The sequence below is a fragment of the Prunus mume genome, linkage group LG3 (genome assembly GCF_029339155.1).
Source record: "Prunus mume cultivar Tortuosa linkage group LG3, ASM2933915v1, whole genome shotgun sequence".
NCBI classification, from domain to species: Eukaryota; Viridiplantae; Streptophyta; class Magnoliopsida; order Rosales; family Rosaceae; genus Prunus; species Prunus mume.
In genome coordinates, this window is record NC_142700.1 from 12,102,333 (window position 1) to 12,127,617 (window position 25,285).

Below are 25,285 nucleotides of genomic sequence, written 5' to 3' on the forward strand. Positions count from 1 at the left end.
ATTTGCACAAACATAAACCATATATATGATAACCTATGTGGAAAATATAGAAGCAGAGCAAACATTATGATATAGACACTAGTGCCTTGTTAATAACATAGTTTTTAAAAGAAATAATTTTGGAAATTCACATATATAGCCAGCATCACCTGAAGATCAAGCTTCGAACATATCATCATCTATCTTTATTATTTACAATTTTATGAAGTATTTCCATATGTAACACTTATGAAATTAAGCATAACTGAGGCTAACCAAATATATATTAGTGATTTTAACGTCCCTCCAAATCCGAATTAGACAAGCCATTTATTGATATAATAAGTTCCAAATCATTTCCACCCACGCCACCCCGGCCGACCACCCTTCTTTTTGTGAAAAATGCTGGCTTTGTAGGCATAGGTAATGGCACACCTTCATTGGTCAACATAGATATGACATCTGACATGGTGGGTCGATCGACGGCATTTTCCTCCACGCATAATAGACTAACATGGACGCATCTCAACAATTGATCCCTAACACATGACTCGCCTAGTGTTGGATCCATAAGTTCTAGCCCTGCCCCTTCTTTCCATAACTCCCATGCCTGATGTAATAAGATCATCAAATTAATTCATTTAGGATATCATAATCTCACACCTGAAAATTTTATCAAACATGGTATATATGTGTTTGACGTACATAACCCACTATACTGATCACATGATCATCATTGTAGAAGCTGCTGTTTTTTCTACCACATATGATTTCAAGCATTAGTACTCCAAAACTGTAGACATCGGATTTTGGGGAGAAAATTCCCTCCATGGCATACTCTGGAGACATATAACCTCTATTTCAAATAGAGAAAAAAAAATAAAAATTAGTACGTATAAATATACATGAATCATGATTAACAACCAAAAGTGAAATTATATATATGCATGTTAATTAAGAATATGTATTGTTTGCTTACAATGTGCCAACGATCCTATCAGTATTTGCTTCCAGTTCATTATGGACAAATGCCCTTGCCATACCAAAATCAGAGATTTTAGGGTTCATGTTTTCATCAAGTAGTATATTACTAGCTTTTAGATCTCTATGAATTACTCTCAATCTTGAGTATTTGTGAAGGTAAAGCAATCCTTGAGCGATTCCTTCAATTATGCCGAAACGCGCCTTCCAATCTAGTAACAGGCCTCTGGTTGGATCAGTACCTAAAATAGAGTTAGAAGGATGAGTAATATATATCACAATATGTATGTACTTCAGAATAAATAACAAATAGATGTTTGTGTATGTTCTCAACCAAATAAAAGGTAGTCCAAACTTTTGTTTGGCATATTCTCATATATTAACATCCTCTCTTCCTTATGAATGCAAAATCCAAACAGACGAACAAGATTCGTATGTTGAAGTTCAGATATGAGTATCAATTCATTCTTAAACTCGAATGTTCCTTGCCCTGAACATCTTGAAAGCGTTTTCACGGCTATTTCTTGTCCCGATTCCAATGTTCCCTGAATTAATGGTACAAAATATATTAGGTATTTCTTGGAAATCGATATAAAAATACTTTCAATAGTAATCATAGACTTACCTTATAAACAGGTCCAAATCCCCCCTCACCAAGCTTGTTTTGAATGGAGAAGTTGTCTGTGGCAGCCATGACAGATGCATAGCTAAATACTCTTAAATCATGTTCCATCACTCCATCATTTTGAAGCCCGTTGACATTAGTGTCCGTCAACTCGACCAATACATTCTCAATCACTGTCCCTTTTTGTTTGTCAGAGATGAGAATCATTCTATCAATATGATGTTTCAAGGTTAATATATGTACATGTTCTGTATAAACGGCTGCACATTAAGTTTAAATAATCTATACCGGAACGTAGTAATTTTCTTCTCCTTCGTAAATAGCACACGATCCAAAGCACCGCTACCAATAGAGCAGCAGTACTGCCAGAGCCAATCCATAACCACTTATCATGTGCTGCATCTAGTATCGCAACATTTAATTAGCTATATATGTATTTTGTTATGATACAAAATTAGAACACATTTGTTGTCCCTCATCCTAACTTTCAAATTACAGTCTGCCATACAAATGACCGAAAAAAGAAAAGACTATTGAAAATAAAACAAAGAAAAATTATTGCATATATGCACACACACTGTGATTTGTGATAAGAAGGAATAACATTATGTGTAATGGGTCAAGTATTTTTCTGCCTGAAATTCATGTATCTGGAATACTTCGAATTGTTGTGATCACTTACATAGGAACCCAAAGTGAACTTCCCGTTCGCAGAAACTAAGAAGCTGGAGTAATCTAGAGTCTCACCTGGTTTAAGTGTGTCCGTGCCTCTTGCACCACAAGCACAAGTACTCCATATTAAGATTGAGAAAATGATGAAGACAATTAAGGTGAGACTGCACCTAGCCATGATTCAGTACCGCAGCCACAAGGTGTACTTCTGCAAATTATTCTGACCAAGGTACCTGTGTGCAATGGAAACGATAACCATCGTCTGTAAAACAGGTCTCTATTTCAAATGGAGCACCCCTCATACATATCAGGAGATGCATTGTATCATTTTAAGAAAATTCATGCAATAATTAAGGGCTCTAAGGTCGCAAGAGATCGCTGCTTAAAAGGATATATGGAATCTAGTATTATTTCTATAGTTTAAGATTCAGAACAAGAAAAGAAAAACAAAATCCAAAGTTTTGATATGAAAGTTAAGAGCACTCGCCCATTGTAATTCAGACTTATACTGTTGTATATATAAACGACTGTACAATTTAGCGAGATGCCCACTTAATTTTTTCCCTAAATGAAAGTGGTGGAGCGAGGAAAACTATCATGGGAATCAACCTTAAACGACATCAACTTCATTTTGAACAGTATCATGGCAATAATTGCACAGTTAGGGTTAGAAGACTTGATTGTTTGGTTTTTTCAATAACCCCACAAAGAAAACTGAGGAACTTTGCCCAGCCAAGTGTACGGACGTTGACAGCTTTTCTGAGAAAGGTCAAGCCTTAAGAATGTTACATACAAAAATCAAATAGAAGCATGCAAACCAAAATCTGCAAACTTGAGAAGGGTCTGTGAGCCTCAAATGATTCAAATGAACATAACCTACCTTACCTTAAAGCATATGCACGGGAGTTCTGTACAATTACTGTTTGAGGCCCCGAAAGCAAATTAATGAACCTCTAACTAAGAGGGAAAACGATGAGATTCATTGTAATTAGTCTCTAATTGGATGGGATTAAGTAGTCCATGTCCAGTGAGATCCCACATATATTTTGATAAGATTAATTAATTAAGTAGTCTGTGGGCGGATCACCCTGCACTAAGAACTGCGTGGTTTTTTTCCCTGACTTTTAACCATCAAAACCTCCTCAAGAAACCAGTCAAACCGGGGCCAACAAAATTACTTAATTAAAAAGGGTTCAAGACCTCAACCTTAAACTAATCTTCTGCGTAACTACGTTCGGACTGCAGATGTAAACTTTGCTTAGCATGTGTACACGCCTCCAAATATTTCGGCTTCCTGTATTTAAGCACGTTGGTGAGCTGCAATAGACCATTTTTTTCCCATTAATTGAAAAGACTTAGCCAATTAATGGACTTGTTCGTTAATCAAACTGAGAATCACAATGACTAATTGTTGTATGACTTTTAACCATCAAAACCTCGTCAAGTTGTGTCAAGCCGGTGCCCAACAAAATTACTTTGGAAAAAAGGGTTCTAAGCCTCAACCTTTCTTTCCATAGTAATTTTCTACATAATTACGTGCAGACTGCAGATGTAAACGTTGGTTAGATTTCGGCTCCTAACTTTAATTAGTAATGTTGAATGGAGTACAAGAAAGTCATGGGGCGCGTGCCAAAATATAGTTAAATTGGACTATGTACAACTAAATTCTAAATTGCTCAACACCCATGTTTCATGAGCTTTCTCTTTTCTTCCCCTCCAAATGCTGTCTGTGGGTTGAGGACAGATGCTGTCGGGGGGTTGGGCACCTTCGGTTATACCTAGGATCGATGTTGTCAATAATTTTAAATTTTATTTTTGAGTTTTGTTGGTAATATATATAAACCTTAATACGTTGGCTTGGCAGCAGCCTGTTAAACCTTATGTTACTTTTGATCTCGAATGTCTCCCCGCACCATTCTTGACTCTGCAATGTTTCCTTTGTGCCCACATATACATAAAATACTTTGTCTTTTGCTTTTCTTCAAAAAAAGAACAACATTATAGGCAGTTGTAAGATCAGAACCCAGTAGCGAAAGGGAAGCCGAAGGCCGGAAGCCACAACACTTGTTCTGTTCATCATATCTGTAGTTTCTGGAGCCGACCTGAGCTTTATCATCCCCACCTCTGTCCAAGAACGAAAGGAAAACCCTAATAATTGAGTACAAGTATGAACATATTATAAGCTAAAAAACCTTTGCGGTCCGGCAAGACCTTTGGACCAAATATAGCATAAATTAGAAAAAGTAAATTATATAGATAAATATCTTAGATGACTTTTGAACATTCCAAAGGTCCAATAAACCGCCCCACGACGTTCAACTAGCGTCCCAATCAATTCAAGGGTGCACCGTACGCGGTTAACCATGAATCATGATGAGCGAGACCAAATTTGGTCGTTTATTCTAATAAATTAATTTCCTGCCACCAGGCACGTAGCCACAACACTACTGTTACTATTTGGTAATTTTATTAGCAGAGTAAAGATGCAGAAGGTCACCCCCTTCACCTTGGTGCTCCATTTTCAATGTTTTCTCCTTGGTAATTTTACTGGAGTTGGTTCTGTAAAAATGAATGATTATTATTAATTCCAATCCCTCAGCTCTATTGATGCCATTGCTGGCGTGATTGGTGTGGGGTATGTTGAGAAATTTTGGGTGGCAGAAGGGGTAAGTCCGGTGGGAACGGCTGGAGGGGAGGGGAGGAGAGAGATTTTTTTTTGATTTTTTAAATTAATTTGATTTAATTTTACTTTTTTTTAATAAAAAATTGTTTATTATTTGCTTTGTCTACATAGGATCCACATGAGTAGAAAAATTGGGGCCACGTTTGCTACATATCAATAAACGATCTGGGTAATAAAGTGTCTCATTTGGGCAGTTTTTGTAAGTTGGTGTACAATTTGTAGGGTATTAGAAGTTCAGGTATTAATTTGAAAAGATCACCAAAATTGAGGGGATTTTATTTAGTCAACCCAAATAAATATTTGATCATGTATTAAATTTGCTTTCCAGAGGTAAGTCCTGAAACTAAATCCAACTCTCTACTAATTAACAAAAGTATAAATGAATGGACCCGTTATTTAAAAAAATGTGTGTTATAATGTGAGTCCCATGATCCTAACTCTTTATATATATTATTTGAAGGACGCCTTGTAGGATACGATACAAATTTTATTTCAACAATCCAAACCGTACATTTTTTAAGCATTCATTAAATATTATCCTTCCAAAAAATTAGGAAAGTTAGAAACCATTAAGGTATCTAGTTGTGATCAACAAAATCGACGATTCGGATGGCTCAAGAAAATGCTAAGACTACAACCATTGATTGACCGGTCAAATAAAATTTTGAAGGAATACCTAAAAAATAGATGTTTCGGATTTTGAAAATACAATGTGGATGAACCCCACGAGCTTATTTGAGGGATCCCTTAACTCAGGTCTCTGTATATATATCTCCGAAAAACTACCCATCAAATTTTCTTGTGTAGAAAGAATGAAAGTTGTATTATAGCTTAACTGCAATTGCAATGAACTCTGTAGCTGTTGTAGGATTTTGCCAATCAGTGACTGCTCAGCAACTGAGGTTTGAGACAAAAAGAGAGAAGATAAAGGTTGAAGGTGCCGAATGTGAAATAATGACAAGTTATTAGGCTTGAATGTACGTACTAACCATGATACTATATTTTGTGCTCACATAAAATAATAGACCATAAACAAAGTGATTACGAAAAAGAAGAAACTGGTGACTAATCTGCATTATGGCGTCTTCTAATAATTAAGAATCCTTGGACAATCAAGTTAGCTATGAAGCTAAGATAGAGCACCAGGAAACTTCAGAAATAATGACAGGAGCACTTTGTCAAGGATGACATAATATTTAAATGAACATAATTACTTGTTTCTGATATTGATCCTTACTGAATAAAATTTTCAGTTTCTGCCTTGTGAGTGTTTAAGCGACTTGCACTCAGAGTTTTGTGTTTAACCTTCATGTCTTTTTTCAACGGGGTCTAACCCAATGAAAAAGGGCTTTAACTTACAGACCAGAGGTTTTAGTTTTGAATACCCATGACATTATAGTTATGTATGTGAGAAATCCCCCTCACTTATGATTAAAATTTAAACTATCACTTATAATAAATAAATAAAATTTAAAAATTCTTGTCTTTCAATTTCGCTCGTATAAAAAAGAAAGAAAAAAAGCCCAGGAGTGTGGCTTAATACTCACGTAGGATTTGTAGTAGCATAATATTCAACGATTTCAAGTTTTCCACATAAATTAAAAAAAGTGGAATGACCAGATCAAGTGGAATAGAAGGAAAGTAGCTGCTAACATATAATACTACAATTAGGTTAATTTCTCTTTTTTAATCCAATGATATAAACGTGTAAATAGAAACATTTAAGATATGACATGCGTTATTTCTGACCAGAAGTTTATTATATCATAGAATTAGAAAGAAAACTTTTCTGGTCAACAAAAACGATAAGAAAACAAGAAATTCTCTTTCATCTTCATCCCGTGTTAGGTAAATCTTTACAGATTGTCAATTTAAAACAAATAAATATATATAAATTCAGCAAGTCCAAGCTGAAGTGATGTTCCATACGATATAACATCAGACATGATAGGACGTTTGGCTGCATTTTCTTTCACGCATAAAAGACCAACAAAAGAAAAGAATATCATATAAAATATCAGCCAAAAAGAGTTCTTGGGTAAATTTCAGTGTGTTCAAATGGAGGTCTCTATATAGGGTACAAAGACATATTTGAAGTGCGAATAAGTATATTGTTTGTAATAAAGTAGTATCAAAGTAACAAACCGTATGATTTAATATAATTTTTTATATAATAAAATTATAAAATTATAATGAATTATAGTATGGTTATAAATTTGCTATTATAATGAATAAGGATAAGTCGTCTTCTTGAATCTTAAAATATTCCTTTCCTATTTTCCAATTAAATCAATTAGAAATCAATAAAAGAAAAAGTAAGTGGACTTAACCCATTGCATCATAATTATATCCACTATTCTGATATTAAAATTCGATAGAGATTAAATTTGATCTTTTTTTTCTTTGGACTACGCGGGAATCTGTCGATATATCCGATTAAATCCTCTTGTTCCTAGATGTTCTATAGGAAAGGAATAAATTAGGAATGAATAAATTACTATCTTCCATGAAAAGAACTATACAATAAAACCTAATTATAATTAGTAATTGACTACAAATTAGTCAATCATCAATCTTATCCTAAATAAGACTAATGTTAATACTCCCCTTCAAGTTGGTACATAAATATCTCCAATGCCAAACGTACCAAGTGCGTCATAAACACCTTACTTGAATATGCTTTACTAATAATATCCGCCAGTTAATTCTCAAAATTCACGAAAGGCATGGTCACTAATTCAGCCTTTAACTTGTCCTTAATAAAGTGTCGATCCAGTCCATCCGACATTTTCAATTCATTCTGTCATTTCAATCGATTCGACCTCAACTTTGTCGATTAGTATGGTCAATCAACCTCAGCAGTCATCCCGCTTAGCTCTTCAAAAGTTCTCATCTCCTCCGAAAGACTATGTTGGGATACTGCTCCACCAAAATACATTTTAGTCTCTAGAAAAGTCATCTGCATAGTAACATAGGTGTGACAAGAGAGAGGATGATAACACCGATATCCCTTTGTTGGTTAAGGGCATAGCACACATCATAAGTCTCATGGTTCCAACTTAGTCCATTGGTTCTTCTTAAGATATGAATACATGTGCAGATAATACATCCAGACGGGTTCGAAAATCAAGAGCTCGAGATGGCAAGTGATTCATTATATAAATTGCAGATGCCACAATATCAGTCCAATAAATCTGTGTAACGTGTGTGTAAGACCCGTCAGTTTGGTAAGAAGCAAGATAGGTGAGCAATCCCATATCAGTTAGGGAGGGAAATGTGATGTGCCTTATAAGAGTAGTTGCCATATCACTTAGTAATATTTGTAATTATAAATTGACATAGCGTATACATGACCATGATATATTGACAATGAACTTTAAAAGTGCTTTATCATACATGAAGGCATTAAATTTTTGCAGGACATGCCTTCATGCCCAAGCAAACTTAAAGGTACTTAGAATAATATCTTATTTTAAATGCTTATAGGGTTTGTTATATAAAATGCTTCTAATTGCAGGAAGATAATATGATAATGGCAGAGGTACGAGAATGTCTTTCCTTTGTTCTTATTCCATTCAGGCTCTATGAGTAAAACCAGATGATCAAATTCGCACTAAAATATTAGTTTGGCTTTAATACATGAAATTCGTCGTAATGTAGACTCCATAACTGAATTTCAAAAAAAGAGAGGTTCGTGGCAATATTTCTTGAATTTGGCCAAATCTGTTGTTTTTGCCAATCGCGTGTGCATAATATGTAGCTCTAGCTGTGTTTGGGCCAGAACTGATTTGCCACAATGTCATGGGTTTAAAAAGAAATAAAGACAATTGGTCTCAGACTTGTGTCGATCTCCAGATTGAAGAATTGGACCACAAATAAACTTAATACTCAAAATCTCACCATGGACCCCAATGCGGGGAAGATATAAAATTCCCATAGAATGACTCAACTACATATATCACGTATCGAGTCATTCTACAGTGATGGTTTATCTAAGGCTCTTAAATGATGTCATATCTGAAATTGGTACTTAGGTGACGAGGGGTAAATTTAAATGATATTCAAACAAGACACAACAAACTTCACACACTTTAGACTTTGACCAAATACTCTTATGACTAGTCAACTGTCAAACATGAATTACCATAACCAAGAATATACACATAGCATACCAAGATGTACCTGCAAGCCTAGAGAATTACTAGTGACAACCTAGGCACTCAGAAGAACTCGTCAATCTAGGCATTCCCTGTGCTAGCAACAATAATGAAAGTGAGTGAAGACATCATAATCAAGTAAACACCAAACATCAGAAAATGATGACTAGTCAACCATAAGAACACAAACCCAGAAATACATGAACATCATGCGATGACTAGTCAACAATCAAGAACACAAACCCTGAAAATTATAGAGATACAAACTAGAAATTGTTCACCTAGAAACCCACCATTGGGAAAAACTGGGGGTCATCAACGACCAGACAATCCACTAAGCAAAAAGATTCTTAAAAAGAAACACTAGAAAGCTCAAGAAATCCTAGGTCTATTTAGGAAGATGAGTTATAACTCGTTTGTGCAATCTTCTTCTCCAACTTAGCAAAACCATAGCTTAGTCATTCATGGCAATATTGACAGCTCCTTCTTCAACTCTTTCATCCCATGGGACCAGTTAGCTAGCTCCAACTTAGACAAAAATGAAATTTGGATTCAAGGAGAAAATGCCCAATTTCTTCAAGAAACCATTCTCTTGAAGAAATCAATCTTGAATCTGACTTAGGTATATATGAGAGAGTGTTTGATTTAGCAAGATGAAGATTTCATATTTCAAATGCAGTTTTCTAAAAATCAATTTGGAAAACTCAAAGATGAAAAATATGAAAGTTTTTGCTCTTGAGGTAGAAGAAGGGAAAGTTCTCTAAGAAGCTTTTCAAAACTCACCCACAAAAGATAGGGCTGCCAAATGAGGAATACTCACGTTTTTACACCAAAATTCGTAGGTTAGAATTGAACAAGGTAGCCGAGAATTTCGCAGAATAGGACAAAAAAGATGGGTAGGATCCAACTGGAAACAGTGAGCTGGAAAACCTACGAACGCAAAGGATGACTAGTCATACGAAGGAAAGATGACTAGTCATAATCTTTAGGAATTTAGAGAATGCAATACAAAATTTACCTTTGTCAAATGCATTGTTGTCCATCATAATGTAGCCAAATAAGAACACCTAGAGAAGTAATTCTTAAACTAAACTTAGAGCTTGGGAAATTACAATGATTGTTCTATTACAAAATTGTCAAGGGAAGCCAAAAAAACATCACAAAATGCATACATTTACAATATCTCTTAATCGTTTGATCAAACTAATCAATTTGATCTAACGGTTAAGAGATAGGGCCTCATCTAAGGGCCCTAGATAAGACCATCACTACAGAATTCTACATCACATATCAAACAAGTAGCACTCAATCAAAATTTCATTAGTAGCCTCATTCTTTTATTGTATTTATCTACTTCTTATATCAAATTTTAATATTTTTACATAAGAATTAGTCTTAAGTGTATTCTTAGTGCATATAAAACTAAAATTACTCATTTATACAAATAAAATATTAATATAAAGCATAGAAAAACTAAATTATACTTCATATTAAGTCGAATCGGATTATTATCCATATCCAAATTCATTTATAATTGGATTATTGTACTTGCGGTGCAAGTGGCACGGACACACTTAAACCAGGTGAGACTCTAGATTACTCGAGCTTCTTAGTTTCTGCAAACGGGAACTTCACTTTGGTTTCTATGTAAGTGATCACAACAATTCGAAGTATTCCAGATACCTAGCTATCTGGAGCAAGCAAAATTACACGAATTACGCATGGATTGCAAACCGAGACAAACCTATTCCATACCCTTTTGTGGCAGTTCTTACTTTGGAAAAAACCACTTCAACCCTCAAAATTGCACTCAATGATGGAACTGGGAGCCCTATCCAGCTTTACACTCCTCCAAAAGCCTCTACCAACATTAATACTAGTAATGTTGTGGCTACCCTCTTGGATTCTGGTAATTTTGTCCTGCAAGAAATGAACTCTGAGTCTATTAATGGATCAAAGGTGAAGAGGGTGTTGTAGCAAAGTTTTGACTATCCGACGGACATCCTTTTGCCAAGTATGAAATTAGGTATTGACCATCGAAATGGTCACATTTGGTCACTTACATCTATGCTTACCGAGTACAGCGCAGCGCCAGGGCCCTTCACCCTTGATTGGGATCCCAGCGCACGCCAATTGAAGATTAGGCGACGTGGGGTGGTTTACTGGACTAGTGGAGCCTTCATCAACAATAACAGATTTAAATTCATATTACCTAACGACGAATCCAAATCTGAGATATAATTTCACAACTGTTTCAAATGAGAATGAAGACTATTTCACTTTCACAAGTGCAAATGCGGCATCAGAATGGACGTTGACCACAATGGGGAGACTAATTGACCTTGATGGAGGAGTTGATATTGCACAAGCAGGTAATTGTGATGGCCAAAACACTGATGGAGGATGCCAAAGATGGGATTGTACGCGGATCCACGTTACATTTGAACCACGAAGTGGTGAGTTTCATCAAATAAGCAAATCTGACTCGGATTCAACAATCTCGATTCTCGACTGATCCTGATACAAGTCTCAGCAGCAATGATTGTACGGGCACTTGTATGAGCTCTTGTGACTGTATCGGATTCAGCTCTCTATTTGATAATGAGACTGGATGCAAGTTTTGGAGTGGAAACTGGAAGTTCATTGAAGACTATCTCTCTGATAATAAAACAAGGGTTTTTGTACAAACAACAGAGGCAACCCGTTCTTGTAAGTAAAATTAATTTTTCTAAGATAATCATTACAGGCAGAAAAATACTTGAATCATTACACATAATGAGTTATTCCTTCTTAATTTCAGGCATACATGCAATAATTTTTCTTTGTTTTCTTTTCAACAGTCTTTTCTTTTTTTGGTCATTTGTGTGGCAGACTATAATTTGAAAGTTAGGATCAGGGACCAAAAATGGGCTATACTTATAAAACCAGCGTCTTCGAACAAAATACATTTATAGCTAATTAAATGTTACGATCTCTAGATGTAGCACATAAGAAGTGGTTATGGATTGGCTCTGGCAGTACTGCGGCAGGGGTGCTTTGGATCGTGTGCTATTTACTAAGGAGAAGAAAATTTATACGTTTCGGTATACTTTCTTTAAACTTAATGTGCATCCGTTTATACAAAACATGTACAAACAAAAATATTGACAGAATGATTCTCATCTCTGACAAACAAAAATTTTGATTTTCATCATTAATCTTAATAGGGACAATGATTGAGAATGAATTGCTCGACTTGACGGACAACAATGTCAACGGGCTTCAGAATGACGGAATGACGGAACACGGTTTAAGAGTATTTAGCTATGCATCTGTTATGGCTGCCACAGACAACTTTTCCATTGAAAACAAGCTTGGTGAGGGGGGATTGGGCCTGTTTATAAGGTAAGTTTGATTACTATTGAAAGTATTTTTATATCGATTTCCAAGAAATGTCTTATATATTTTGTACCATTAATTCAGGGAACATTGGAATCAGGACAAGAAATAGCTGTGAAAACGCTTTCAAGATGTTCAGGGCAAGGAACATTCGAGTTTAAGAATGAATTACTACTCATATCTGAACTTCAACATAACGAAGAGAGGATGTTAATATATGAGAATATGCCAAACAAAAGTTTGGACTACCTTTTATTTGGTTGAGAATACACAAACACATCTATTTCTTATTTATTTTGAAGTACGTACGTTGTGTGATATATATTACTCATTTTCTAACTCTATTTTAGGTATTGATCCAACCAGAGGCCGGTTACTAGACTGGAAGGCGCGTTTCGGCATAATTGAAGGAATCGCTCAAGGATTGCTTTACCTTCACAAATACTCAAGATTGAGAGTAATTCATAGAGATCTAAAAGCTAGAATATACTACTTGATGAAAATATGAACCCTAAAATCTCTGATTTTGGTATGGCAAGGGCATTTGTCCATAATGAACTGGAAGCAAATACTGATAGGATCGCTGGGACATTGTAAGTAAACAATACATATTCTTAATTAACATGCATATGTATAATTTCACTTTTGGTTGTTAATCATGCATATATATTTATACGTACTAATTTTTTATTATTATTACTTTTTTTATCCATTTGGAGTAGAGGTTACATGTCTCCCGAGTACGCCATGGAGGGAATTTTCTCCCCAAAATCCGATGTCTACAGTTTTGGAGTACTAATGCTTGAAATCATATGTGATAGAAAAAACAGCAGCTTCTACCATGATGATCATGTGATCAGTATAGTAGGTTATGTACGTCAAACACATATATACCATGTTTGATAAAATTTTCAGGTGTGAGATTATGATATCCTAAATGAATTAACATGATGATCTTGTTACATCAGGCATGGGAGTTATGAAAAGAAGGGGCAGGGCTAGAACTTACGGATCCAACACTAGGCGAGTCATGTGTTAGGGATCAATTGTTGAGATGCGTCCATGTTAGTCTATTATGCGTGGAGGAAAATGCCGACGATCGACCGGCGATGTCAGATGTCATATCTATGTTGACAAATGAAGGTGTGCCATTACCTATACCTACAAAGCCAGCATTTTTCACAAAAAGAAGGGATTGGAGGGACGTTAAAAGCACTAATATATATTTGGAACTTATTATATCAATAAATGGCTTGTCTAATTCGGATTTGGAGGGACGTTAAAAGCACTAATATATATTTGGTTGGCCTCAGTTATACGGATGATATATTCGAAGCTTGATCTTCAGGTGATGCTGTCTATATGTGAATTTCCAAAATTATTTCTTTTTAAAACTATGTTATTAACAAGGCACTAGTGTCAATATCGTAATGTCAGCTTCTATATTTTCCACGTAGGTTATCATACATGGTTTATCCCTAATGTCTTCTTTTTTTTTCTTTTTTTTTGGTTGGAATTTGTTATCCCTAATGTCTGAAGTGGGTTAAAGATGAGAGAACCAACGCCACCATTGCGAGTAACGTTTAGGGACGAATATTTCAATTTAAAAACTATTCCATTTGCATATGTACGTTGGTCAAGGAGCCAAGTTTGAATTTGTCTCTTTTTAAATTAGAATAATTTAGACTATATCATTTGTATGAAATATATATATATATATATTATAGTACATTTAATCACGCAATGCGTCCTACAAAATTTGAGAACGTTGGAACACCAATTAACGTCTAAAAAATCATTTACATTTTTTGAAATGAAATATTTAAAAAGAAAAAAAAACTTTACAATTTAAAAAAAAACATTAAAAAAAAATTGTAGTTCTGATAAAATATACCAACATTGTTCAAATGATTTTCTGTACAAATAGCAAAACCTTTATTGGCATGTGTCACAATCACACGTTATTACAAAGATTACAGATGGCAACATCTCATATAGGGTCCAACAAAAATGACAAGACATTTATAAACGAGCAAAAGGAGCTGTACCAATAAAAACAATCATGGCAACCAAGCTCCCGCAAGAGGACAGCTCACGAGACCAACGACATGAGGACAGCTCATCATGTGGCTTAGGAATAGTCCTTTTGAATTTTTTTATATTCTATGCCACTAACCTCTCCGCACGTACTTCAACGCCTGCGAGAGGCTTAAAAAAAAAAGAAATTATTTATTTTAAAATTAAAAAAAGTAATAGGTAGTTGTGTTCCACAAAATAGAATCCATTATCTGATAATGGATAGTCATTAAAGTCATAACCAAGAACACACATACAGAGCATAACTAACTGTACCTGCAAACCTAGAAGATTACTAGTGGCAACCTAGACACTCAGAATGACCTATCAATTTAGGCATCCTCACGACCCGCATGTTCAAGGCCCAGCCCGTTGGATTGATCATACTAGACCTCTTAGCCCACATGTCCAGATTCGTTGTATAATAGTTGGTAGACTACGATTGGTGATAGTAGGTGGTAGATGCCGGTAGGTGACATTGTATCTTAGCCACCTACTGTGGTGATAGGTGGGATAGGAACAGTATATAAGGAGGATGTCACATTGTGTATCCTCACCTCACAACTTGTGAAGCATTTAAGTAGCAATACAAGCAGATATTCTCCCACACTTTCTTTAGCATTCTTTTGCGTTTTTGCTCTTGCGATTTTTCTTTGCTTGGTTCGATCTTATGTTGTTGGAAGGAGGTTGACTTAGCTTGTTCGAGAGGCGATCAAGTCTAAGGCCGCACTGAAAGGAAGACTCGAAAAAGTCATCCCGTGACGGTTGGTATCGAGCGAAAGCTGGAATCATTTGAAGAAGCATGTCGAAGAGCGGATCCGATGTGGAGACTGATGTGTCCAAGGTCAATATGGATCGTGGGGGCAAATCAAAGAGGGAATGATCTAGAGATGTTGTAGCCATAATGGAGAAGCGGCTTTCTAAGATGGAGATTGCCATGGTCGAGTTTGATCAGAGACTCGAGGAGGACATCCTTACGAAAAGTGGTTTCGAAGCTGTGGCGGATGAGCTTCAAGGCCAATTCCAAGGAGCCCTCAACTCGCTAGACAAAGCATGCGACTAAATGTCCAAACCAAGCTGGATCACTTCTTAGCGGAGCGTGCCGCCGTGAGAAGGTGAATGATGTGAAAGGAGATTAGGCTTTGTGCAAGAAAGCTGTCTTGAACAAGACCCGGACTCCGAAGGAACCCAATGTGTTAGATTCTTTCAAGCCCAAATCCTATAATGGGAAGAGGGAGGTGAATGAGCTAGACATGTTTTTGTGGAATATCGAGAGGTATTTCAAGTATCTGAAGCTCGAGGATGATGAGCCCAAGATCAAAACGACAACATTTTGTTACTCACCGACAATGCTCTCATGTGGTGGCGTCGTCGATCTATGGAGATCGAACAAGGTATGTTTACACTTGAGACTTGTGATGAATTTAAGAAGGATATTATGTTGCATTTCTATCCAGAGAATGCCAAGTATGAGGCAAAGGAGAAGCTGAGATGGCTGAAGCAAACTGGGAACGTGAAGGACTATGTCGCCATGTTCACCAACTTCTTGTTCGAGGTGCCTAGTATGACGGATGAAGACAAGCTCATGTACTTCATGAGTGACCTGCAGAATTGAGCCAAGTTGGAGTTACAAAAGAGACATGTCGAAACCTTGTCAGAGGCAATTGCTGCAGTCAAGTCTCTTGTTGAGTTCAAGAAGAAGGATCAAGGCGACTCCAAGTTCAAAGGAAAGAAAGATAGCAGTGGATCTGGTGGGGGAGACAACAAGCCAAAAGAGTGTAGCAAGTCAGGAGACAAGTCTGACAGTCACAAGTCATCCGAGAGGAAGAATGACAAAGGTGACAAGGGGAAAGGCAAGTCGAAGCTAGCTTACTACTTGAGCGATAGAGCGTACATGATGCGGGATTGTCCCAGAAGAAAGCCTTGAATGCTATGAACCGAGAGAAGGAAGAGGAGGCCGACAGGGAAGCAGGAATGGGGGCCATTCACCGTTTCAATGTTGTGCAGGCCAAAGTTGCTCAACCATAGGTTCAAGCCAAAGGTGTGATGTTCGTCGACGCCATGATGAATGGCAAGACAACCCGTTGCCTGGTGGATACAGGTGTCTTGCACAACTTTATGTCCATGCAGGAAGTAAAGAGACTTGGGTGTCGAGTCTCGAAGGAAGCAAGCAGTATGAAGACGGTGAATTCAACTGTCAAACAGATTGATGGAGTAGCTCGTGGTGTGGAGCTACACATTGCCACTTGGAAAGGAGTAGCTGACTTCTCCGTGATCTCGATGGATGACTACGATGTCGTGCTAGGAATGAAGTTCATGGACAAGGTAAATGCATTCTCCATTCCATTTTACAATACTATGTGCATTGCATAAGGTGAAGCAATGCCATGCATGGTGCCAGTGGTGAGGCAACAAGGCTAGTCGAAGCTTTTGTCAGCCATGCAATTTTCCAAGTCTTGGAAGAAGGGCAAACTGACGTTCCTTGCGACTATGAAGATGGACACAATTGAGAAAGAAGTCAAACCAGTCCTAAAAACGGAGGAGGCAATCCCTAAGACGTTTGCAGAGGTCATGCCCAAGGAGTTGCCCAAAACCTTACCACCTAGGAGGAAGGTGGATCATGCCTTCGATGAGTTGAAGAGGGCACCTATGGAGGAACCAATGCTGATACTACCCGATCTTAGCAAACCTTTTGAGGCATACACTAATGCATCAGATTCTGCTATTGGTGGTGTACTTATGCAGGATGAACACCCATTGGCTTTCTGGAGTCGGAAGCTTAATGACACGGAGCAGAGGATACGAGAGGGCTTGTTGCATGATCCCCAAGCTAAAAGTCTGTTGGAGCTTGCCAAAGATGGGAAGACAAGAAGATTTTGGCCCGATGATGGTGTTCTTTATGTAACAAGGAAGAAGATCTATGTTCCAATGTGGGACAATCTGAGGCACTATATGAGTGCCAACCAGCGAGATTGGGCAAAGTTGGATGTTGCTCAATTCTCATACAACTTGCAGCGGTCGGAGTCAACATAGTCAAGTCCCTTTGAGTTGTCAACATGACAACAACCTATGACACCGAACACAGTGGTGTCGGGCTACAGAGTAGCCCATGCATACAAGACGGCCAAGGAGTGGCAGGTGACTAATGAGCTGGCTCGGGCTCAATTGGAGAAGGCAACTCGGAAGATGAAGAAATGGGCGGACAAGCATAGGCGAGATGTTGTGTTCCAACCAGGTGATATGGTCTTTGTGAAGCTCAACCCCTCTCAACACAAGTCCACTATAAAGTTAGACAAGGCATTGTTGAGGAGATATGAGGGCCCATTTCCTATCATCCGATCAGTGGGAAGAGCTGCTTACCTTGTGGAACTACCACCCCAATTGAAGATTCATCTAGTGTACCACGTGAGCAATCTCAAGCCATATCATGCCGACCTCGAGGAGCCAAGTCGTGGAGAGTCTCAACGAGCTCCACCTTTGATGGTGACTTCATTTGACAAGGAGGTTGAGTGCATCATGGCCAAGCGAGAGGTGCGACGCAAGGGTGTACCGAGGTGCTTTGAGTACTTTGTCAAATGGAAGGGCCTGCCAGAGTCCGAAGGCAACTGGGAGAAAGAAGAGTCTTTGTGGAAGTACAAAGACATCATCGAAGCATTCGAACGAAAATGATCTACCACGGCGACGAGGACGTCATTGGATTAGGTGGGGAAGAATGTCACGGCCCGCATGTTCAAGGCCCAGCCCGTTGGATTGATCATGCTAGACCTCTTAGCCCACATGTCCAGATTCGTTGTACAGTAGTTGGTAGACTATTGTTGGTGATAGTAGTTGGTAGATGCCGGCATGTGACATTGTATCTTAGCCACCTACTGTGGTGGTAGGTGGGATAGGAACAGTATATAAAGGGGATGTCACATTGTGTATCCTCACCTTACAACTTGTAAAGCATTTAAGTAGCAATACAAGTAGATATTCTCTCAAACTTTCTTTAGCATTCTTTTGCATTCTTGCTCTTGCGATTGTTCTTTGCTTGGTTCGATCTTGTGTTGTAGAAAGGAGGCTGACTTAGCTTGTTCGAGAGGCGATCAAGTCTAAGGCCGCACGAAAGGAAGACTCCGAAAAAGTCATCCCATGACACTGTGCTAGCAACAACTATGGTGAAAGTGTGTGAAAACATCATAATCAAATAAACAGCAAATGGCAGATACTGATGACTAGTCAACTGCAATAACACAAACCCAGAAATGCATAACATCAAGAGATGACTAGTCAACTGTCAAGAACACATACCCAGAAAATAATATATTTGCGAATAAGAAATTGTTCACCTAGAAACCCACCGCTGAGAAAAACTAGGGGTCATTAACCGACCAGACAATCCACTAAGCAAAGAAAATTCTTACAAAGAAACACAAGCAAGCTCAAGAAATCCGAGATCTATTTAGGAAGATAAACTATACCTCCTTTGTGCAATCTTCTTCTCCAACTTAGCAATGCTAGCAGCTTAGTCCTTCATGGCAATGACAACTCCTTCTTCAGCTCTTTTATCTGATGGCACCAGGTAACTAGCTCAAACTCAGACAGAAACCAAAATTTGGATTCAAGGAAAAATTACCAATTTCTTCAAGAAATCATACTCTTGAAGGAAACCAATTTTGAATCTCACCTATATATATATATATATGAGAATGTGTTTGTGTTAGCTAGATGCAGATTTCATATTTCAAAAGCAGTTTTCAAAAAATCAATTTAGAAAACTCATAGATGAAAATGGTGGCTTTCTCTTGAGGAAGAAGAAGAACAAAAACTTAGCAAGAACCTTTTCAAAACTTCCCGTCAAAAGTGACGACTGCGAAAATGACGAATCATTTTACTTTTACCCAAAAATTCCTCTGTCAGAATAGTACACATGGCAGCTGAAAAAATTCGCATAATATGACAAAAATGTTTGTTTTGATCCAGCTGGAAATCCTTCAGCTGATGCAAAGGATGACTAGTTATATGAAAACAAGATCACTACTCATAATCTTAAGAATCTAATGAATACAATATGATACAATGCACAAATTACCTTTGCCAATATGATTGATCTTGCATAAGATAGCAGCCAGATAAGAACACTTAGAGAAACTATTCTTAATCTAAACTTGAGCTTGGGTAATTACAATGTATGTCCTATTACAATATTGCCAAGGGAAGCCAAAAAAAAAAAAACTTTAAAAAACGTAGACTTAACAAGTCCTGTACATCTGACAGCCACTTTTGATGAACTTGCAAATATGCAAATATGAATGCATGGATGCAAAACATACCTTGACATTGTCTCTGAGTCACACTGATCCAGGATAGCAGAACGTCACTTAGAAACACCTAGCCATGATGAATACCAGCTCCAATACCGACCAAAAAAATAACAGCTCCAATAAGCGATTAAAAATAACAAAAAAATCAAATAGAAACACGTAGCCATGATTAATACCGAAAGACTGGAAGAAAAATGGTAAACAACCCCACTAATTCAATTGTATGCGTGCTAACTATATATTAATAATTTTAGAGAGCCTCCCCTCAATCTATTTCTCTAGTTACCCAAATTTGCATAAAGTTTTACGTACTTTTCTTGTTTCTTGCTTTCAAATATGAGGATATCTTCTTCAATTGTTTCAGACATTGTTTTCTAATTGCACCCACATAAGGTTTATATAGGTTTGTCAAACTCCTTCTTTCATTTAAATGATTATGTGAAGAATTTCACAAGGAAGGCCAACTAGATTACTTATTAATCATGTTTAAGATGGCAAGGATGATCTATGAATGAAGATGTGAAAAATAGATGTTTTGGATCGTTGAAATTTTTTTAGTCTAGCAGTACTTTTCTTTCCAATATATGTTTGAAACGGTGTCAAGTTGGAATCCCTCTACTTGGTTGATTAAAAAGGAAAAATAGAATGAGAAAGGTATATCTTAAATCAAAAGTTCTTAAAAGTCCTGTAGTTGTAGAAATTTACTTATATCATCGATGATTAGAATGAATAATCATTCATTTTTAACCAACTCCAGCTACCTAGCTATAAGGTGGGAGAACAGTGCATGGATTGCTTGTGGAGTTGTTTCGTTTGCATCACGGTGAAGGAGGTGACCTTCTGCATCTTTACTCTGCTGTATAATTACCAAATATAGTAACAGTAGTGTTGTAGCTACGTACGTATCCTGGCGGCAGGAAATTAATTTATTAGAATAAATTACCAAATTTGGTCTTGTTCATCATGATTCATTGTTAGCCGCGTAGGACGCAAAGGCGGGGCGGCGAACCAATGGACGCTAGTTGAACATCGTGGGGTGGTCTATTGGATTGTGGAATGTTCAGAAGTAGTAAGAGATTTGAATTCATTCTGAGTAGTTGTCATCTAATTAAGATATATATTTTATATAATATACTTTTTGTATTTGGTCCAAAGGTCTTGCTGTCACTCACGCGCTCAAAATAGTGCCCCTTAACTTTTTTTCTTAAACAAAAAAACATGCTGAGGCTTGTTTTTTAGCTTATGGTATGTTCATACTTGTACTCAATTATTAGGGTTTTCCTTATGTTCTTGGACAGAGGTGGGGATGTTCATACTTGTACTTGTTTTATATATATACATGTAACATATGGGCACAAAGGAAACCTTGCAGAGTCAAGAATGGTGCGGGGAGACATTCGAAATCAAAAGTAACATAAGGTTTAACAGGCTGCTGCCGGTAATTAAGGTTTAGACTACTAACAAAACTCATACAGAAAACGTAGTACGACTTGGTAGACAGAAGTAAAATATAAATAAAATTATTGACAACATCGATCCTACGTATAACCAAACGTGCCCAACCCCACGACGGCATCTGCACTCAACCCACAGAGCATTTGGACGGGAAGAAAAGAGAAAGCTCTTGAAACATTTTGGCACGCGCCCCATGACTTTCTTGCATTCCATTCTGGTCGATTGGATAAGTCTTCAGTGGGAAGAAAAGGTCTAAATGCAGATCAACTTTACTAATTAAAGTCGGACATTTCGGTTAGATTACTATGGAAAAAAAATTACTACAGACAGAAAGGTTGAGGCTTCTTTTTTCTAAAGTAATTTTGTTGGGCACCGGCTTGATTGTTACTTGAAGAGGTTTGGATGGTTAAAAGTCATACAAAAATCAGTCATTTCTTTGGTGATTCTCAGGTACACTGCACAGCACTCAGTACGAAACGAGTCGATTAATTGGCTAAGTCTTTTCAATTAATGGGAAAAAATGGTCTATTCGTACTAAAATATAAGAAGCTGAAATATTTGGAGGGCGGTTACACATGCTATGCAAATTTTAAAATGAGTTCTTAGATCTATGTCTAAAATGATTAGTTGTCATTGAGTTTAGTCCACGCTTTTTGGTTTTAGATATAGGTTCTTTGACTTTTATTACTTTTTTGTTGTGTCGATTTTACCCATTGGGATAAATAAGGAAAACACATTGAAAATTTAAATTTAATGCATTATTTCCTCATAATTGAATTTCAGAATTTAAATTTTGAATTCTTTCTTTGATAATATTTACCTAATATATGGATAAAATATAATTTAATTAATGATAGTAAAGACCCATATATTACACCAATTATTCAGGCAACACCCACATGAAATTATGTACATTAACATACATGTAAATAGTGTTATTATTAGCAATGAAAAAACTTAGTGATGTGTTACTTATAAGTCAGAAACATAAATTAAAAGACTACCTATAAGTTAAATACAAAATAGACAAATAAAAATTGTTTGTTACCTATTAAAAAAAAGGTACATAAAATACTATTATACATTGTTCAAAATATGAAAAACACATATACGTATCCAATAGGCAATAGAACAATATACTTACACCATAGGATAACATATCTATAAGAGTATGTAATATACCTCTACCATAGGGCGAACAAAAATAAAAATTGTTACCTATAACTCATGTGCTAAACGATGTGCTATTGTATTTTCTTCCCTAAAAACATGTAAAATAGAGACTTGAGCAAATTGAGCCAAAATAGACATGCACAGCCATCGACCAAGCACCCTGCTGTGCCAAATGAATTTCAAGAGACTTTCCATATCTGACATCAAAATGGTCCCCAAGAAAAAAGAATTGCTTGCTGCCATGGAGGTTGCTGATGTGAAGAAGAAGTGGGAGAACAACTCTTGGGGGTAGGAAATTGATTGTTTAGAAGAGAAGTGCATCTTAGGAAATATCATAATATTTAGTTTACAATTTTGCCATGGAAAAAGCTTTATGTACCCGATTCAAGGCATAAGGGGCAACATTGGAACAAAAAATGATTTTACAAATTAAAAATAAAAATATTACATAAGAAAATATTTAAAAAGGAATGTAATCCTATATGGCACAAAAGTCAAAACACTTGTAGCAAAGTCGCCAAATCTGAGGATTAAACCCAACTTCTCAATAGAAATTTGGATCTATATAACTTTTCTAATTTTAAAACTACGAAGACTAAGCAAAGTTTACATTTGCAGTCCGAAGTTAATTACGCAGAAGATTACTTTAGGGGCTTGAATCCTTTTTTTAAAAGTAATTTTGTTGGCTCCGGCTTGACTGGTTTCTTTAGGAGGTTTTGATGGTTAAAAGTCAACCACGCATTTCTTAGTGCAGTCCGCCCACAGACTACTTAATTAATTAATATGATCAAATATATGTGGGATCTCACTGGACTTGGACTACTTAATCCCATCCGATTAGAGACTAATTACAATAATCTCATCGTTTTCCCTCTTAGTTAGAGGTTCATTAATTTGCTTTCAGAGCCTCAAACAGTAATTATACAGAACTCCCATGCATATGTTTTAAGTTAAGGTAGGTTATGTTCATTTCAATCAAGTTTGCAGATTTTGGTCTGCATGCTTCTATTTAATTATACAGAAATACCATGCATGCTTCTATTCGTTTTCCCTCTTAGTTAGATTTTGGTCTGCGTGCTTCTATTTGATTTATGTTCATTTGACCTTTCTCAGAAAAGCTGTCATTTACTTACAAACAGACAACTAACAAATTGAAACAACCTCTTTCTCTATTCCCTAGCCCTCTCTTTTTCTGCTATGCATCACTCACTCGAACCTTTTTTCTCTGATCAAGTCAGGTTTTTCTTTTTTACCCTAAAGTTGTACGTTTCTACCACAACATCCATACACTTGGCTGGGCAAAGTTTGTCCGTTTTCATTGTGGTTTTATTGAAACAACCAATCAATCAAGTCTTTTAACCCTAACAGGGCAATTATTACCCAATCCCAAGTCTTTTAACCCTGAAATATATATTTGATACTGTTCATAATGAAGTGATTATGAAAATTTCAAACTGTAAGAACTAGTTGTTGTCGTTTGTAAGTCTCTTGCAATTAATGATTTATGAATCAATACTAAGGAGTTGTGTTATTAAATGATTTCTTTTTTTCTTTTCTTTTTTGCCTTAGTATTTAGTATTTGAGGTTGATCCCCATGATAGTTTTCCTCGCTCCACCACTTTGACTTGGGGAAAAAATTAAGTAGGCATCTTGCATCATCCTTGTCCAAGCGACCTCAATATGGCATGTTTTTAAATGGAAACCTGTCTTACAGACGATGGTTATCTTTTCCTTTGCAGACAGGTACCTTGGTCAGAATAATTTGCAGAAGCCCATTTGAGTTTTTCAGCCAGCTTTAAGTCTTTGTTTGGATCAGAAAGTACATCTTGTGGCTGCGGTACTGAATCATGGCTAGGTGCAGTCGAGAAGAAGGAATGCTTTTTCTATATCATTATTAATTCCGTCTCAAAAACAAGGTATATATATACAACCCTATACAATCCTACCGAGTAAAGGAAAGAATAATCACATCCTAAACTAGGAAACCAAATATGGTAGGAATCCCACAATTGTAGGAATCTTAATACAAGTCAACACTCCCCCTCAAGTTGGTGCATAGATGTTGCACATGCCCAACTTGTCTAGAAACCTGGAGAACTTGGCACTCGAAACCGCTTTAGTGAGAATATCTGCTACTTGGTCGTCTGTTCCTATGGGAGGAACCTCAATTACTTTGCTATCTAGTTTCTCCTTAATAAAGAACCTGTCAACCTCTACATGCTTGGTCCTATCATGTTGCACTGGATTATGAGCAATATCACGAGCAGCTTTATTGTCACAGAATAACTTCATCGGCTGACCACATTTGACCCCCACATCTTGTAATAGAAACTTAAGCCACAAGAGTTCACAGATACCGAGTGCCATGCCTCTAAATTCGGCTTCTGCGCTTGACCTTGATACAACATTCTGCTTCTTACTTCTCCACGTTACTAGATTTCCCCCAACAAAGGTAAAATACCCGGATGTCGAGCGCCTATCATCCGTTGATCCGGCCCAGTCAGCATCTATATAGCACTCAATTTTGAAATGCCCATTTTTTCGAAATAAAATTCCTTTACCAGGCTTCCTTTCAAGTAACTCAATATTCTCATAACTGCACTCATGTGTTGTTCTCCCGGATTGTGCATATATTGACTAATTACACCTAAGGCATGAGCAAGATCCGGCCTAGTGTGAGCCAAGTACATCAATCTTCCCACTAACCTTTGATACCTCCCTTTATCAATCAATCCTTGGTTCTGATCAATACCCAACTTCATTCCTTCGGCCAACAGAGTAGACACCGGCTTGCATCTTTGTC

The 25,285-nt window shown here is 36.9% G+C and overlaps 1 protein-coding gene and 2 pseudogenes across 1 annotated transcript; 2 read left to right on the top strand and 1 right to left on the bottom strand.

Moving 5' to 3' along the window:
• Positions 1 to 274: 274 nt before the first annotated feature.
• LOC148918751 (G-type lectin S-receptor-like serine/threonine-protein kinase CES101) lies at positions 275 to 2,435 on the bottom strand. The gene is made up of 7 exons (XM_089048695.1): positions 2,333 to 2,435; positions 1,874 to 1,987; positions 1,586 to 1,764; positions 1,295 to 1,505; positions 959 to 1,202; positions 685 to 835; positions 275 to 589 (listed from the first exon to the last, which is right to left on the bottom strand). Exons 1-7 carry the CDS (start codon positions 2,433 to 2,435, stop codon positions 275 to 277), a joined length of 1,317 nt encoding a protein of 438 aa, XP_088904821.1.
• Positions 2,436 to 5,786: 3,351 nt separating this feature from the next.
• Positions 5,787 to 13,758, top strand: LOC103326179 (G-type lectin S-receptor-like serine/threonine-protein kinase CES101; annotated as a pseudogene).
• A 1,697-nt stretch (positions 13,759 to 15,455) lies between these two features.
• On the top strand, positions 15,456 to 18,253 carry LOC148918752 (uncharacterized; annotated as a pseudogene).
• Positions 18,254 to 25,285: the final 7,032 nt, after the last annotated feature.

Coding starts and splice junctions, on each gene's coding strand:
- LOC148918751 (XM_089048695.1), bottom strand. CDS start 2,435: ATGGCTAGGTGCAGTCTCACCTTAATTGTCTTCATCATTTTCTCAATC. Junction 836..958: donor GATAGGATCGTTGGCACATT/GTAAGCAAACAA, acceptor TATTTGAAATAG/AGGTTATATGTCTCCAGAGT. Junction 590..684: donor TGATCAGTATAGTGGGTTAT/GTACGTCAAACA, acceptor TTATTACATCAG/GCATGGGAGTTATGGAAAGA.